This window comes from Astatotilapia calliptera, chromosome 9, assembly GCF_964374335.1.
Source record: "Astatotilapia calliptera chromosome 9, fAstCal68.1, whole genome shotgun sequence".
NCBI lineage: Eukaryota > Metazoa > Chordata > Actinopteri > Cichliformes > Cichlidae > Astatotilapia > Astatotilapia calliptera.
In genome coordinates this window covers 31,817,436-31,835,456 of record NC_137430.1, presented here as the reverse complement: position 1 = coordinate 31,835,456, position 18,021 = coordinate 31,817,436, and the positions used below count along the sequence as shown (strand labels likewise).

Here is an 18,021-nt window from a genome sequence, read left to right as displayed (position 1 = left end):
ACTAAAACTGATTTTTACACCTAAAAATATTGAGTAGATTGGAAACCAGTCAAATCTGTTCAATATACTTGATCAATTGAATAACTAAAGCTTAAACATATAAAGTTGAAATGAATAATAGTAGTTGTTACACCAACATGAAAAAACTGAGTAAATAACACTGACATGCTTGGTCATTGTAACTGAAATATAGATGGTCTGTTAATCCAAAATCATTTTCCATTTACGTAATATGACCATCACCAGTAGGCCACCGAGACTGTCGGTGCTGGGGCTGGAACCGGCAACCTTCTGATTACAAGACGAACTGCCAACTCTTGAGCCACAATCGCCCCCTAACATTGAAGGATAAATGGCAAACCAGGAGAGCAAACACAAAAGCTCAGAGTATTTAAAAAACAAAATGAACAAAAGAATGAAAAAGGCTCATGGTACAATAAATAATATTGATTTGAATAATTAATGATTTTAGTACAAGATACTGATGAGTATAGATACATATTTCTCAAATATTTTGATTCAATCTTAAACAAAAATATTAAGTACACGCAAAGAAGGTATTCTGTGAACCACATACTGAATTTTCTGTCTGAGATAAATGTAAATACATACCTTAATTTAACAAAAACACATACGTTAACATTTTAGACATTTATTTCAACTTCTCACACTCAAATAATTACTAAAAGGACATTCATAGATTTTTATCACGCTCATCTAACTTATATTTATAGTGATATTTACTAAGCCTCTGAATTATTTTTTAGAGTGAATACACACGCTCAGGGGTCCAGGGATCAGGATATAAAACTGGTCCAGGGAATCTATACACAGAAACGAATGTTACTTCAAGGCAAAGGCGGGAGCTCAACATGAGGTTCGCCCAGGCAGTGTGACAGGAGAAGGAGTGAGCAAGAGAGAGAAACCAATATGAGAACCAATATAACATATGAGATCACATGTACACCTGACTTTGACATATTCTGTGATGACATACAGGAACTATTTTGTAAGAATGGATTTTCACCAGAAAATGTGGGAAAGCAAATAGAAGATTTGAGCAAGAAAACTGGAAAACCAAGAGAAGAGTTCACAGTCGTGCTGCCACTGACACATGAACCCTCAGATTACTGTTTCAAGTCCTGCACCATCCAGCAGCTTTTCAGTGAACTGGACAAACTGGCTAAACACAGACGACCTGAGTCAACAGATAACAGGTTAAACTGAAAGTAGAGACTGACTGATTGTCAGAGTTAACTTCATGGAAACCAGATTTAAAGCACATTCTTTTTAACAGTTTATAATGTTACTCTGGAATATTTTGGAAATGTATTTTATAAGAAAAGTCTGACTTGTTTACTCAATTCTAGCAGCAGCCATGGATTACAAACTATGTCAAACATGCCAAAGACAGGTAAACCCCATCTTACACAGTATCAGTATCTTACTAATATATTAAAAGGTGAAGTGTTCAGTGAAGGTGGATTGTTTAACTGAAGTAGTAAGTTTTATATGACCTTTAATTCAGGTGGCAGTCATGGCAAAGATTCCTTCACTGACCCCAAGTAGTGTTTAAAAAGTAAGACCAGTGCTTTGCTGATGTGTTTGAACTTACAGAAAGCAAAATATTGCAAGAAAGGTCTACTGATGCTAGCCAAGTTACTGTGGTTAAATGCAGCTTCACATTTATTTATTGTATAGCATAACAACTGATTACTACCAAATCATTATTGCCATACATCAATACAGGAAACACACTGGTACCACAGTAAACCTCGTTCTACTGGGAATGGCTGGAACTGGAAAGAGTGCCAGTGGAAACACCATCCTCGGAGAGAAGAGCTTCATGTCTAAACCCAGTTCAAAGCCGGTCACCACAGGTGGCAGAAACTGAGATGAATGACTTACGTGTACGTGTGATTGATAGCCCTGACATCTTTGATGATGACATTGAAGCATCAGTTCGGGACAAACATGTAAAAAAGTGTAAACAGCTCTGTGAGTCAGAACCCTGTGTTTATGTACTCGTGATGCATGTGAGCAGATTTACAGATGGTGAGAGAGACATCATGGAAAAGTTAGAAAAAGCTTTTGGGAGAGAAGTTAAAGAAAAAACGATCGTTCTGTTCACATGGGGAGACGACCTGCAGCAGGCAGGAGCTTGAAGGATTTCCTGCATTCCTGCCAACCTGGTCTGAGGGAAATAGTTGAAAAGTGTGGAAACAGGTGTGTTCTCTTTGAGAACAGCAGGTCAAGTTCACAGGAAGTGGAAAAGCTGATTGACACTGTGATCGGGCTGTTAGAATAACAGGCAATATAACCTCAGGTGTCAGAGTTATGTCTTATGGTTTGTCTCTGTGTAATCCTTAGTTGCTGTCTCCCTGGTCTGCTATATCCCCGTGTCCAGTCAGTGTCTGTCTGCCCTGGTCCCACATCTCTGTTCCCTCTGTTGCAGTGCCTGCATGTGAGTCTGTGTCTTTAGTTCAGTCTGTGTCATATTTCCTGTTTTATTTTGAAGGTCCTTGTCTGATGTTAATGTATCTGGTTTTGCTTCCCCTTGTCTCGTTAGGCCTGATTTGCCCCAGCTGTGTTTCCCTCCTGTTACCCATTCCCTGATTGTTCCCTCTGTGTATTTAAGCCCTGTGTTTCTTTGTGTCCGTGTCACAATCTACTCTCATCTTGCTGTGTAAATTTATTTTTGTACTTTTGGGTTTGTTACGTTTTTGCCATCCAGCAATAAAGCTGAGTTTTGGAAGTACACTTTTGCCTCAGAGCGTCTGCACTTTGGGTCCTCCTTACCACCACTCCTGTCTGCACACAGCCCTAACCTGACAAAATAAGCATTAACAATATATATTTAAATCTCAAAACTAGCTACGACAAAGAAACCTTCTGGGTGCGCAGTCTGCACCTTGTTGATAGCGAGACTGTTCTGCTAGTTCCAAGTTAACATTAGCATTTGGTGGAAGATATACTGCTATTACAAGTAGCGAGGAAAACTCTCTTGGTAGGTAGAAAGGGCGACACTTCACAATTAAAAAAAATCCACCTGGAGTTGAGCAGTGGCGACTCACTTCAGCAGAGTTCATGCACGATAGTTTGTTGAAACCACCACCCCGGCTCCTACCAGATAAGGAGCCTTTCTGTCGGCTTGATAGCATGCTAGCCCGGTTAGCTGGATAGCCGAGTCAGCAATGTCCGCATTCAGCCATGTTTCCGTGAGGATGTAAACACAATTCTTAAACTCACTCTGGGTCGAGTGCTGGAGCCACAGATAATCCATTTTACTGTCCAAGGAGCGAACGTTAGAGAGCAGGATGGATGGGAGTGCTGGTTGGAAAGGGTTAGCCTTTAGCCTAGTGCTAGCACCGGCATGCTTTACTCGCTTTTTTTACATGCGCAGCGCCAGCTGTGCCTCGGTGGGGGGTGGAGTTATTATATAACTCAGCAGCCGGCTGATGAAAAGTCCGGGAATCCGGCTGCGGTGAGGAGCGTCGCTTCTTTGACGATGCCAGGGCCGGCGCGTCAGGCTGAGGTTCCACCAGCTGGTTGGGCTGGAAAGCACCCTGGTTAGGAGAATAGAGGTGGAGAGTGTTAAGCAGAAAATCCGCCACAATCGGAAAAAGATGTCCGACACCCAGGGAAAACAAGTTGGCGTTCCCTGCAACCGCTTCTCCACAGCACGACGTAAATCCTCCGCATGTGCTTCCAGCCACAGGTCACACAGACGATTTACTTTGTCTGTCACCTCCCTCCTGAACCTCTCCGAAAGTCTGCTCGGTCCATCTGGCGGGATCATTCTGCCACGGTCGGCGATGGCCAACCAGGGGGAAGTGAGGAATGAGGACCCAGGCGCGGAGCTCTGTGTGCTTAGCAGTGCGTTTATTTACAGTGGCATGGAAAAATAACAATAAATCCTCAGCGCGTTCCCGACTCCCGTTACGTGTCTTCTTCCCAGTGTCAGTGTCCCTTCTCCCCGCTCCTTGTGAAGTCTGAGCACCCTGTGCTGGCTGTCCTCTCGTCTCCCCACTTCTCCTGGGGAGATAACAAACAGGCAGCCGTAAGACACACACACAATGCGGAAGACCAATCATACTGACTGGCCGAGAGCCTAACGTGAAATCACACAATGATCCCACATCGGAGAGAGCTCCACCACACTCTCAAGTAGCTCCTCTGACGAGGCCTGATCAGCTGCAGGTGTGTCACAGACTTCAGGTGTGGCCAATCACCTGCCAGGGCCACACACACACCTACATACACACATATATCTACAAGCAGGGAGAACGAGGGACAGCAATAACAAAATACATATATTATCATATATGCATATTATCAAGTCCATAACTGCTCAGAGTCCCTGGGTCGCTTAGACCCAGGACCCTGACAAATCCCACTTAAAACCCACTTTTTAGCCTATGTGGTACCCACATGGTACCCACAAAAAACTTGAAAGATGGGGCCCGGGTGGGTTTCTGTGTACTTTGCCCAGTTGGGGCCCATTTAGTTCCCAGATTTTACCAATATTTAGCAAAAAAGTTTGGGAACCACTGCCTTACAATATAAATAAAACTGAATTGGTTTGAATCCTGGAAAAGAACAACGGGACACAAAAATCTTAGCTTTATTGAATTTGTTTTTCCAGTTTACAAAGGTTAACAAGCTTTCATTGCCTCATTTGACAAAACTCCATAGAAAACCATAAAAGGTCATTCTTCTCTTCTTGTCTGTATGGTAATTCATATGATTCAGTAAAAGGACTAGATGTTACAATCCCTGACAATGCATTGCTTTAAATGGAGAAAATTAAAAAACAACAACAAAAAAACATCTTTTCCAAGCACTTTAAGTTATACATTATTCTGGTCTTTGAGTATTGTGTTTACCACCTTCATTAGTTTTTCAACCTGATCAGGACCTGATTTGTTGTTCTCAAAGAGAACACACCTGTTTCCACACTTTTCAACCATTTTCTTCAGATCAGGTTGGCAAGAATGAAGAAAATCCTCCAAGCCCATTCCCGCCTGCTGCAAGTCATTTCCTCGGGTGAACAGGATGATTGTTCGTCCTCTAACTTCCCTCCCAAAAGCTTTTTCTAACTTTTCCATGATGTCTCTCTCATCATCTGTAAATCTGCTCACATGCATCACAAGTACATACACACATGGTCCTGACTCACAGAGTTGTTTGCACCTTTTCACATGTTTGCCCCTAACTGATGGAGCAATGTCATCATCAAACATATCTGGGGTATCAATCACATTTACGTCTACACCACTGATCTCAGTTTGTACATTCTGGCAATTTGTGGTGACGGCCGTTGAACTGGGTCTAGAAACAAAGTGTTTCTGTCCAAGGATGGTGTTCCCACTGGCACTCTTTCCAGTCCCAGCCATTCCCAAAAGAACAAGGTTCACTGTGGTGCCAGTGTGTCGTCCTGCATAAATGTATACCAATAATAATGTAAGTGAAAGTGAAAAAAAGAATGTGGTTAAAATGAGTGAATCTTTGTTGCTGTGTTTTTCATTAAGTGCTCTTTGCTTCAACCATCATGAGAAAAATGCTGATGGACTGAATAACCTGTTAGTATGTTCTTTATATAGTACTTAAAAGAGATTGTGGTTTACCTGTCTTTGCCTCGTCAGTGTGCGGTCTTGTTATACATTGTAATCCACGGTCCCAACTACAAGTTAGATATAGAAGAAATACGAATTAATCAATAAGCTGCTTGTTGTTCCATTAAAAATTATTACTATAATAGTTTGCAAACATTTCAGAGTTTTTTCTATTAACTACATTTATAAAATATTTCATAGTATACATGTACCCATATAAAGACATTACGTTCACAACTTGATTTACATGCTAAAGCTAAATCAAAAGTGCTCAACTTTAGCTTTACCTCAGTGCCGCCGGTTGTCTGTCTTTAGTGTCGTTGCTTCTGAATATGCTGAAAAAGCTTCCCATGATGCAGGATTTGAACGAAAAACCTGTGGGTTCAAATGTCAGTGCCAGCACAACTCTGAACTCTTCCTTTTTGTTTAAGTATCCTTATTTAACAACTTAGTATATCTCAGTTGTTTTCAGATGATTCACATAAATCTTAAATAAAAGTTAACAAATGTCTATTAAGAAATTTATCATGACAGATGTAAAAATAGCCTTTCTCTGATACTCTTTAAGAAATCAGAGCCCTTTTTTCTCATTACTTAGATTTTTTTTATTGCTACAAAGCAAATACATGTACAAGCACAACTTACATTAAGTGGAAGTTGTTCAGTCTGTTGAAGCAAAACTCTGTGTGACTCTGTCTAAAGCCTGCAGACTGCTGTTCTCTGACTGTATAATACTGGAGGAGGCGTGTCATCTGTTGAGCTATAAAAAGCAAGTTGTGGCAGAGCAGTTTTAGCATTCATCTCGCACCTGTGCAGTGACAACAGTGAAGAGAAAACATGGCTTTAGTTCCAGCAGGTAAGACTTATTATTAATCATTGTGTCTTTAATTACTTTCCTTTGAAAAATGTCAAAACTTCTCAGTTTCACTTTGGTTCTTGTAAAACTCTTGTGTACATGGGTTAAATCGAGTTAGTGAATTGTGTTTCAGGTCCTGATTTGAGGATTGTGATGATTGGAAAAACTGGTGTGGGCAAGAGTGCTGTTGGGAACACCATCCTGGGATATGAGCGTTTCAGATCTTGTCCTTTATCTGCATCAGTGACTGAGTTCTGTCAAAAAGCTTGGGTACAGTGGGGGAAGAGAGTAATTAGTGTTGTAGACACACCAGGGATCCTGGACACTTCAAAATCAGATGAGTTCATCAAAAGTGAAATCGTCAAATGTGTTGAAGTTTCCTGTCCCGGTCCTCACGTGTTCCTGTTGGTCATCCAAATCGGCCGATTCACAAGAGAAGAGAAAAACTCAGTGGAAGCCCTGCAGGAGCTGTTTGGCCCCGAGGCAAACAAGTACATGATTGTGCTCTTCACCCGAGGTGGTGATCTTGGAAGCATAACCATAGAGCAGTATGTACGTGACGCTGAGCCAGGGCTTAAACGCATCATCCAAAGCTGTGGAAACAGGTACCACGTCTTTGACAACACCAGCAGAGACAGAAAGCAGTTGGTGGAGCTCATCAAGAAGATCGACAAAATGGTGTCAGTAAATAAGGGCACCCACTACACAGACGCCATGTTCAAAGAGGTGGAGGAAGCACGCAAAAAGGGAGTAACACTGCAGCAGTACAAGTTCACTGAGTCGTTGTGTAAACGTATCAAACTTTTTCGCATCATTCTGGGGAAAGATTAAAGTGTTGTGGTTAATTGTAATTATTCTATTCTGAATAGGACAGCTTTTGTTTTACCTACACGAAATATACAGTTTGTTCATGATGACACACGGTGTATAGATAGTTTGTGTTGATTTCCCATGAAAAAAAATAATAAAAAATATTATTGATTAAGTGAATTTGTGTTTTAAATTTGAAGAATAAAGTATGTGAAAGTTAAATAATGATCATATGATCATCATTGTTATATAATAATCATAATATAAGCGGTGCTCTTATAAGCATTGATTGTCTCTGTTGTATCTATTCTAATTTGTATGTGAGCATCAAATCGTGGTGGTTATGTTTGAGCTGAAGTTTACAGTGTTTAAATTTTGTTGTAAATTTGGTAGAAACAAGATAAATTTAGTCAATTAAATATTTTATGCAAATGGGACTGTGAATTGTTTTCTGATTTAAAGAATGGGGACTTCGGTTTCTAATGAGAAGTCTTTATTTTGGGTCTGTTCTGCTCTGGCTGTTTGTATTAAAACATAACAAAAATTTCCCTTTAGGCTCATTATTGTTTGACAATTATTCTTGTAATGCTTTTGGCCTAATAAAAACTAGCAATCACAGAACTTTCATCAGTTATTTGTGATCCTAAGATGACAATGTCAGAACCAAATGTTCAATCTCTTCATTCATTATTATTTTTTGCCTGTTTGAATGAGAGAATATTAGATGACCTGTATCAACAGGTTTCTAGGTATCCATCTATGTACATAAAATCCCTCTAATATACTGCTTCCCAATCATTAGGATCAAGCTTTTTTTTAATATTAATCGTAATGGCTTAATATTATTCATATTACTTTTTTCTTTTACTCTTCTACTAATAGTTTCTCAAACATTTACTGAACTTTCTTTAAGTTATTTTGGCTATTTATTTGATTTGCTTCATTACTTTTTCTTCAGATTTCAAAGTCTGTCCTCACAGGACAGGGAAAACATATTTAAAGACATATTAAAAGAACATGTAAATAATAGTTAAACACTTCTGTAGTAAAAATAGCAGACTCAAACACTTAACTACTGAACCATGTTTTGAAGAAAACGCAAAACATCAGCTGAACCGCAATAGCTTTAATACATTTAACCTTTAATCATCTTTAATATTTCTGGTTATCACGATAATGAGGTGAAAACATTCTCTGTAGAAACCCACCCAAGGTGTTACAGGTATTTCAACATCACTATCCAACTTTCTGTCATGACAGCACACGTGTTCCCTCTAAGAATCATCACTCTGGGAAGACATTCCTTTTATTTCTTTAAGAGTTGGATGCACAACTTAAAATGTATTTAGGATTATCTCTAATCTACACAGGGCACAAAGTGTAATGGTCCCTAAGTCCTTTGTGTACTCTCTCAGTGCCTCTCGCTCTGTCTCTCTCTGTCATTCTTTGTTTGTTTTGGTGTCTACATCATGGCCCGGACTCATTCCAGCTCCCTGCCCAGCACACCTAAGGATCATTGCCCACCTGTTACTAATGAATGATAGCTACCACTTCTTGGCAGTGGCTGACGGTCAGTCCTTGCTGGATTGTTGACCTGCCTCGTTAGTAAAGTCCCAGCCTCTTGGGTATTTGATTCCCTTCTTGTTTCTGGCTACTTACCGTTTTCCCCTGTGTGCCAGTCTTCCCGGTGTTCCATAGGTGTGTTGTGAGAGAGTATCCAAATCTTTCCCAAGTGATTTTGATGTGTGGACCTCCCCTTTCTTCCCTTCCTGTGGCCCCCTCCTTTTAGGTGTAACCCTTAAGTCTTGTGTTTGGTTTTAGTGAATATAAATAAACCTGTTGAACTTTTTGAAACCCTAGCTAGTGTAGCCGGATGGGCTACTCACTCGCCACTGCCTTTTCTCTCTGGCTTTCTCTATTGCCCTCACTCTTTTCTGCTCTCTCTCTGTTTCTTACATGGCTGGCTAAGTCAATTACAGGGTGGCAAATGCCATTCACGCCTCCTTTCTCTCCTGCGAGAAGTGTTGTGTGCTGATAAATCTTCAGGTTAAATTAGGTGGTTTTGATCAGGCTAGACAACAGCCACAGGTACGCTGCACATTTATCCTCCTATCATGTAAATCTCAGTCCTGACCCTCAAACAAATGGTCAAACAGAAAGACTCAATCAAGAATTAGAAACAACCCTCTGTTGTGTCATTAATCATAATCCAGCTTCCTGGTCTACACACCTACTATGGGTTAAATATTCACACAATTACTATGTCTCTGCTTCAACTGGTTTACCTCCGTTTGAAGTTTCTCTAGGCTACCAACCCCTGTTGTTTCCAGCCAGAGAAGCAGAGTTGGCTGTGCCCTCGGTCCAACACAGGGGCCATTGTCTCTCCTGCAGTCCAACACACCTGTAGCTCATTCTGGGTAATCAGATTGAGGATTTAAGCTCCACATTGACTCTCCTTCACTGCCAGTTTTTCAACTACCTCAACTCACCTGGACCCTCCATGTCACTTACCTTAAGCGCCAGCTTCTCTCGGACAATCTCTCCAATCTGGAAACCTCTCGGATCCTTACCTGCCTGCCCCTGCCCTCCAGCCATCTCTTACTCTCTCGGACACAGCGGAACTCAGGTCAACCAGCTCATACCATTAACTTACCTGGATACTCACCGCTTGTCCCTCAAAGCCAAACTCTACTCCAGCTAAGTAATCAAAATACCAGTTACACTCACCATCTACAAGCACCCCTGTCCGCTCCACCATCCTAACACTGTTTTCTAGTGATGGCCAAATGAAGCTTTCTGAAGCTTGTATTGAAAAACGGTTCATTACTCGGAGCTTTTCAACACAGTCCTCTCTGGTGACATCTGGTGGCCAAAAATACGAAGAGCAGCTTGAATCCACAAAATAAAACCAACTGCTTCATTATGATTGCCCACTCACTCTACAGAGTGGAATTCTGTCTGATATTGGGCCGCTGTTGTGTTGCTTTGAACGTTTATTTTTTGGTGGTTAAAAAAATGTGGTTTATTTGTTTAATAAATAATTTCGACCAGTAAACTTTCCTTGTTTAAATATGCACCATGGTGTGGTCTTTCTTTGCTTGTGACTTCTTGATGTTGGTAAATACAATAATTGAAAAATACCACGTTACATATAATATGCATATGATAATGTACAACACATTATGGAGTATGCTTCTGCTGTGAGGTCCCGCCTCCATGCACTTATGCAATTAACCGCTAGACGGGTATATATATATATATATAAATAATATTATATTAGGGAAATTTTCCCAGACATATTTTTGACCTGGGGGTAGAACTGATTGTGAAAGGGAAAGTGCTTATGAACTTGCAAACTAAAAACATGATGCATTTAAGGTAACCCTTTTTCATTTTTATTTAAGAAGAGAATTTGTTCCACTGTGCGATGGCTGAAACTGTTCCTTTTCGTGGAGATAATTTCTCCTGCATTAAGGAAAATCCCTTCACGTGGAACAGAAGAGGCTGGAGTGCAGAGAAACTGGTAGAGATGCAGTTATACAGTCTACCTGGGCCCCACAAACTCAGCTAAAGAGAATAAATAAATTCAATTGCTGCACATTTGGCAGACTAACATTTTCAGATTGGTTAAACAATAAAATATATATTTTTACAACATTACATGTAAAGAGTCAAGTGGAAGTTTTTTTTAAAGTTATTTAATGATATTTATATTATGGAAGCAGATTTTTGACATTTTATCTTTTCCCCGTTTTCAGATAAAATAAACACGCACAAAACAAAAGCAAACAGCCAGAACACAAAGCTGGAAAACCCACCCGATTGACAAAAATCAACTCAAAATTCTTCCACACAACAGAACCTCCTCTCCTCCTCGCTGGCTCCAAATCTCTCAGTAGAAATATCAGTGGTTTGCTACCTGTCACCATCAAAACACTCCACAAATCCCGCAAATGATTTACTTCCTTTTAAACCATTGAATCAGATACCGAAGCAGTTAGGTTCTAAACGAAGCTTCGGACGTCACTGATCACGTGACTCTGGCCAAACGAATCAAGCTTCGACACAGAGCTTCTGAAGCAGTGTGTCGATTTTTTTGACACACGCACCGGAGCATCAGCTTCAAGCGGACCATCACTACTGTTTTCCTCTCTTCTCAGTTCACCCCTCAGACGTGTCTGCCATGCTCCAGGTGCTCCTGTTCAGCCCCTTTCCCCCTTCTAGACCCACGACCTCATCACCGCGCCACTGACGCCACGCTTTAGCATATTCTATATCTCACTGTGCTTAAATGTTCCCTCTAAGCCTAAAGGGAAAAATAGGGAACACACACATGTGGTTATTCTAATTGCGCTTTCATCAAGTCAGTAAAGAGTCACAGAAAAGGAGGTCAGTCAACAACTAGGGAGGATCAGAAAGACAAACGCAACAATATTGTCATCCCCTATGTAGCCGGTTTATCAAAAAAACTCAACACGGTCCTGGGTTGATGACCCAGTCTTTTGAGTTTTGTACCTGTATTGTTTTATCGTAATGGTTTGATTACAAGTGTTTTGGTTTCTGTCTTTGTATTTGGAGCTCCCTCTGTTCTGTGTCTAGTTTGTCTCTGAGCCTGTCTTGTGCTTCCTGTTTTATTTTGACAGTCCCAGTACTGTGTGCAGTGAATCTAGTTTTGCTTCCCCTTGTCTTTTTATGTTTGATTACTCCCAGCTGTGCTTTCCTCCTGTGTCTTCCCTCGTAATCCCTCACTGTATTTAAGCCCTGTGTTTCTTGCTCTCTCAGTGTTGTGTCATACCCTTGCACGTTATTTGTTTTCCTTCCGTGTTCCTGAGGAAATTCTAGTTCCAAGTTCTGGTTTGTTTTCCTAGTTCATGCATTTTTAGATTCTAGTGTCCAGCCTAGGTTTTAGTTTTCTGCTTTGGATTTTGTTTCTAGTATGATTTTTGCTACAGCGCAATAAAGCTGCTTCCTTTTGTTCACTCCTTGGTTTTTGAGTCTTGCACTTGGGTCCTTTTCTCCTGCCTACCACACAGCATTTGGCTCAGATAATGGGAGTTAATGTTGTAGAGCCTCAGAAAACCTCTACTATGGTTAGATCATCATGCAGAAAATAAACGGGGAAAACAGCATGGACTTTTCATCAGAAAATAATTTCTTTGTTTTTGTTGAAAATTTAAAAAAGCCTGTTACTAAATGGCTTAGTCAAAAGTTCAATTCAATATTTATTTTTTATTTTTTTTAGCGCCAAATCACAACAAGGCGCTTCACAGATACAGAGAAAAACCCAACAATCATATGACCCCCTATGAGCAAGCACTTTGGCGACAGTGGGAAGGAAAAACTCCCTTTTAACAGGAAGAAACCTCCGACAGAACCAGGCTCAGGGAGGGGCGGGGCCATCTGCTGCGATTGGTTGGGGTGAGAGAAGGAAGACAGGATAAAGACATGCTGTGGAAGAGAGACAGAGGTTAATAACAGATCTAATTCAATGCAGAGAGGTCTGTTAATACATAGTGAGTGAGAAAGGTGACTGGAAAGGAAAAACTCAATGCATCATGGGAATCCACGGCAGCCTACATCTATTGCAGCATAACTAAGGGAGGATCCAGGGTCACCTGGTCCAGCCCTAACTATATGCTTCAGCAAAAAGGAAAGTTTGAAGCCTAATCTTGAAAGTAGAGATAGTGTCTGTCTCCTGAATCCAAACTGGAAGCTGGTTCCACAGAAGAGGGGCCTGAAAACTGAAGGCTCTCCCTCCCATTCTACTTTTAAATACTCTAGGAACAACAAGTAGGCCTGCAGAGCGAGAGCGAAGTGCTCTAATAGGGTGATATGGTACTACAAGGTCATTAAGATTTTGTGACCCGTGGTAGGTACCTATTTAAAATAGGACAGAGCCGTAGGCGCACAGTCAGTTTAAAAGAGTTTAATTTTTAATACAAAATAAAAGAAACAGTGTAACAGCAGCACCTAAAAACAATTAAAAACGTTACCTTATTAAAAAAACGATAAAACTGTACGATTGCCCGTGAGGCAGGACAAGCGCTGCGGGGAACAGTTTAAAAACAAATCGACATAGCACACAGGTTAAAAATGGACGGCAACTCACACATGACCCCAAATGGGTAAAACACTATAGAAAAAAAAGGCAAATCTTCGGTGCCGTCTTCACTCGGGCCCCCCGCTGTGCATGCAAGAGCGGGGAGACAAAAAAAGGATTTGTTTTCCCTGCAGCGCCTTCACCGCCTGCGAATCAATATCTGTGGTGCCTACTGATACAGAAAAAAGTAAAACAAAAAAACAAAACCATCGACAGCCGCAGCAGTCAGTCTGTCGGCTTACACCAGTTTAAAACAAATTAAAACACACTGATGTGTCGGGTCCTTTGCCCGCAGCCAGAAATCCACCTGGCAAAGCAGAAGCTTGGTACTCTGTCCACAAGTTCGTGTCACACCCTAATAAATGTGGGTCAGTGGCGATGAAGTCCACTATACCGTTCTCACGGGAGCAATGTTTCCCACCGTTCTAACAGAAGTTTAGGGGAGGACGCGTATCAGACTTTCATAGTTAAGAAACACCAACTTGCTCAACTCGGACCAAGCACTCGCAGCTTCAGGTTTGCAAAGGAATACCCAATTGCCCACACCTGCGCTTATGAAAGGAGCGAAGACCAGCTCCGCCCACCAGGGGCGGTCCCAAGTCTCCAGGTCTCACCTGTCACAATAAGATGGGGCCTGATTATTTAAGACCTTGTATGTGAGGAGCAGGATTTTGAATTCAATTCTGGATTTAACAGGAAGCCAATGAAGGGAAGCCAAAACAGGAGAAATCTGCTCTCTCTTTCTAGTCCCTGTCAGGACTCTTGCTGCAGCGTTTTGGATTAGCTGAAGGCTTTTCAGTGAGTTTTTTGGACATCCTGATAATAATGAATTACAGTCGTCCAGCCTGGAAGTAATAAATGCATGAACTAGTTTTTCAGCGTCACTCTGAGACAGGATATTTCTAACTTTAGAGATGTTGTGCAAATGGAAGAACGCATATTTAATGTGCGTTGAAGGACATGTCCTGGCCACAAAAATGACCAGGACAAAGTCTTCTGATATTTCATGTTTCTTAGATCGAAACAAACATGCCTGCATGAGACAAACAAATATTACAGAAAGTTGGACAGTGATGTGAAAATACCTGTAACACCTGTGGGTTACACCCTAAATGTTTTCATTCACTTGTGTTAATGAGCTAACAATGAACCACATGTACCGAGGAAGGTTTGTTATGAAGAAATATTTTTGTCAGTCAACTGTTGTGATGGAAAATATCCTTGGGCAAGATACTAACCCCATGTTTGCCTACTGGTGGTGGTCAGAGGACCCGGTGGCGCCAGTGTCCGGCAGCCTCGCCTCTGTCAGTGCGCCCCAGGGCAGCTGCGGCTACAATGTAGCTGCCATCACCAGTGTGTGAATGTGTGGATGACTGAACATGTAAAGTGCTTTGGGGTCCTTAGGGACTAGAAAAACGCTATACAAATGCAGGCCATTTACCATTTGGTTTCCTCTGTGCAGGATATCAAACCGTGGCTTCTTCACGTTTCACCTGTAGTGAGTTTAAGAGCACTCTTATTATGCAAATGTCTCCCCCTGCTGGCTGATGAAGGTACAAACAGTTTAAAGGAAATTATCTTGTAACACACTTTCAAGTAAATTTAATTAATTTGATACCTCGTTAAAGGCCGTCTTGAAGCTAAAAATTGTTTCACTTTACTTTAAACAAGTTAAATAACCATGGGGACAAGTTATTATAGTTAATAAAGCAAACTAGAAACTGAAAATCTAAAAATAAGAGTGAGAATAAATAATGCTGAAAAACACCCTAAAGAGCAGACTAAAATCTAACTCACATTATTGCATAATTTCAAAACAAAGCAGGAATTTAAAGGTAAATGTGTTTAGCTGTTTAGTTTCTGTCAGATTTGTAGAACAGATTCAAACACAGATTAAAGACACTTTAATGTTTGTTTCCCTTTATTTAAACTCAGACTAGGATGTTGAAATCACTGTCATCATTCAGCTGTCTTTACAAATGTGACGTTTGTGGATTTTTAAATCAGAAACATACAGAGAAATTTGTGCTTCCTGCCACAAATAACATGTGAGATCTGCAGTAAAAAAACAGTTTACAAATATTTTAAATTTTATATAACTGTTATGAATCAAATACAATTTGAATTTAATGCAAATTGTTTCAAAGAATTATATTGACTTGTCAGATTTGGTTCATTCCACACAGTCACAACTTAACAGAAGAACAAAGTGCAAAGTTTAAAAGCAAGAAGTCACTGTAAAATAACATACACATACAAAAGCATCACGGAATTTTAAAACAGCACTCATAAAACACACAGAATAAAAAAAATATATGCAGCTGCAATATTTCATGAAACTGTATGATTTCAGAATCACAGGAAAATGTGTTCTTCACTCATCAAAGAAACATTTAAAAAAAAAAAAGACTTTAGCACCATTAAAGAATCACATTTTACAGACTTTTAAAGATACTTGCAAATATTTGAGGGGAGAAGTCTGAATGGGAAAGATAAAATACAGTCATGTCTCCTTTTTCATTGTCCTCTTACAGGAAGCGTGCTAATGCAATTTGTCTTTACGAACATTTTATAATGGAAAATTAACAAGGATGAGGTCCTTGAAATCATGCACTTGGAAAACCATTGTTTAAAATTTTAAGTATCTTATCTTCTATGAATTAATGTACAAGTGACAGGGTTAAACTCTGAAATTGGTCGTAATGTGCATTGTTTTTATTTACTTTTCCTATTCATTTTATTATATTCTTAGAAAACAAAACATAACTAAAAATAGATGCATCGCACAAAAGCATGTTTAAAATTCTAATTGAAGTAGTAACCACACATTTGTTTTTTTAAATCAATGTTAATGCACAGTACTGTGTTCACACTGGCCAATTTGCCCTTTTTATGTTATAGAAATTTTGCTTAAAAATATCAGATGTCTTCAGTTTTTACCCACAATGTAGAAAGTAGTAAAACTAGAGAAACACCATTAAATGAGACTGTAAAAACTTTTGACTGACAGTATATATTTAAAGTGTTTTATCAGATACTTTTAAGACCAACATACTGTTTTTGGATTTTTCCCAGCCCTTTCCCTGCTGACCCTATATATACAAAAAACATACATCCCCACGAGTTCTGCAAAAACAAAGTCGTAGAATATCTGTTCAGTTTAAACCAAGATGCCTGCAAAAAATTTTGTCAAGCTCACGGAGAAAGTTAATAAACTCTGAACTGGCAGCATCACCTTTATTCCTCACAGTGTCGATAACAAAACGAGCCTTTTCCCTTTTGTCTTGCTTCGCATCCGCTGCCTCCCTCTCTGCATCAGTTATCACCTTTTTCTCCAGCAGTTTGTCGATCAGGCTGTTGAGATTAGGTTCTGATATCCCTTCAACGAAGCAGCTTCGTGTGTTTAACAGCCTCTCCGAAGGAGGATGATTCAAAGTTCCCACTGTAGGGGAGAAAAGACACAATTTTCTTTCCCAAACACAGGTGGAGCTGCTCTCATCTTTCAGACTGAGGTTAACATCTGTGAGGATTCTTCCTAAAGACACAAGGAATGTCGTAAAGTAACTGTCGTAGTACTCATCATCAAAATCAGCTTCACTTTAATCAGATCATCCTCAGGAACAGTGGACAGAGTGTAAACCTGCTTTGGATGCAGTTTGCAGTGAGGAGATGTATCTATGTACCTCTCATCCCCATTTAGTTTCCTCCTGGTGCGCTGTACATCACGGATCACAATGTTCCTTGGAAGCAACAACACACTGAGGATGGATCTGGGATCAGGATCAACTGGGAGTTTGTAGAAGAGCAGAACCAAAGCTTGGACTGGGTCAGGAGGAGAGTCTTCATCCTTGACATTACCAAAACCAGAAAACTCTGTGATGTTTATAACAACGTGACTTTCCGTTATCCGCTGAGGGGTGATAAACTCGATGCCCTCATCCTTCACATGTGCGACCTGCAAGAACTGACCTCCACCTGTGGAGATGAGCTCACAGTGTGGGAGACAAAGCTGACACACAGACTGCTGCTGACATTTGATGTCAAACAGGGGTCCTGCAGGCTTCTTGTGGTGTTGGGCCAGCAGCCTCCTGTTCCAAGGGACAGTCCTGTAAAGCACGTCTCCTTCTGCCTTCATTAAAAACACCAGGCCGGTCACACTGCACTGGTACAGGCCTGGACAGGAGCACTGGAACGTGTAGTTTTCATCATCAAAATCATCAGTGATAACTGGTGTAAACTCATTTAACAGCATATCAGGTGAGCTGTTTACTTGTGTAAAGTTGTTCTTTGCACGGGGTATTTTGCTCAGTGAGACCATGCTGTGAGAACAAGGCAAGAGGCAGGATCTGCTGGACAGCCCACTAGATCCAGATGTTAATTGAAGTTCATAATCATCTGGCATGGTTTCAGACTTCATAATACTGTGTGTCACGATTTCTTCACTCTCAGGACTTGCAGTGCTTGTCTTTTTTCTTTTCTTTTCCTTCATTTCATACTGTTGTGGAACATCGTTTCTTGAGAAATTAGTTAGTTCAGCCATTTCTCTTCTATTCCATGCTGGATTGTTAGACTGGTTGCTGTCATGTATCAGGGCCTTACAAGACTCACAAATGGCAACACTGTTTTCTTTTCCTTTAGTG

The 18,021-nt window shown here is 40.5% G+C and overlaps 2 protein-coding genes and 1 pseudogene across 3 annotated transcripts; 2 read left to right on the top strand and 1 right to left on the bottom strand.

Annotated features, from left to right (window-relative positions):
- The first annotated feature begins 1,390 nt into the window (after positions 1–1,390).
- Positions 1,391–2,379, top strand: LOC113029663 (GTPase IMAP family member 7-like; annotated as a pseudogene).
- Positions 2,380–4,608: 2,229 nt separating this feature from the next.
- Positions 4,609–9,678, bottom strand: LOC113028857 (GTPase IMAP family member 7-like). 2 transcript variants are annotated; one of them, XM_080306233.1, is made up of 5 exons: positions 9,567–9,678; positions 6,261–6,423; positions 5,903–5,990; positions 5,628–5,683; positions 4,609–5,437 (listed from the first exon to the last, which is right to left on the bottom strand). In XM_080306233.1, exons 3-5 carry the CDS (start codon positions 5,965–5,967, stop codon positions 4,851–4,853), a joined length of 708 nt encoding a protein of 235 aa, XP_080162359.1. In that variant the 5' UTR covers positions 5,968–5,990; positions 6,261–6,423; positions 9,567–9,678; the 3' UTR covers positions 4,609–4,850. The 2 variants fall into 2 exon arrangements, with proteins under 2 accessions (XP_080162359.1, XP_080162360.1); XM_080306234.1 differs by lacking the exon at positions 9,567–9,678 and adding an exon at positions 8,941–9,116.
- Positions 6,400–7,899, top strand: LOC113029659 (GTPase IMAP family member 7-like). Its single transcript, XM_026180644.2, has 2 exons — positions 6,400–6,471; positions 6,605–7,899. The coding sequence occupies exons 1-2, from the start codon at positions 6,453–6,455 to the stop codon at positions 7,300–7,302; spliced, it is 717 nt and encodes a 238-aa protein (XP_026036429.2). The 5' UTR covers positions 6,400–6,452; the 3' UTR covers positions 7,303–7,899.
- Positions 9,679–18,021: the final 8,343 nt, after the last annotated feature.

What these genes read in the sequence shown, in the direction of transcription:
- LOC113028857 (XM_080306233.1), bottom strand. Translation starts at nt 5,967, where the DNA reads ATGGGAAGCTTTTTCAGCATATTCAGAAGCAACGACACTAAAGACAGA. An exon ending in AGACAACCGGCGGCACTGAG is followed by an intron (nt 5,684 to 5,902) that starts GTAAAGCTAAAG and finishes TCTAACTTGTAG; the next exon opens with TTGGGACCGTGGATTACAAT. An exon ending in CACTGACGAGGCAAAGACAG is followed by an intron (nt 5,438 to 5,627) that starts GTAAACCACAAT and finishes ACATTTATGCAG; the next exon opens with GACGACACACTGGCACCACA.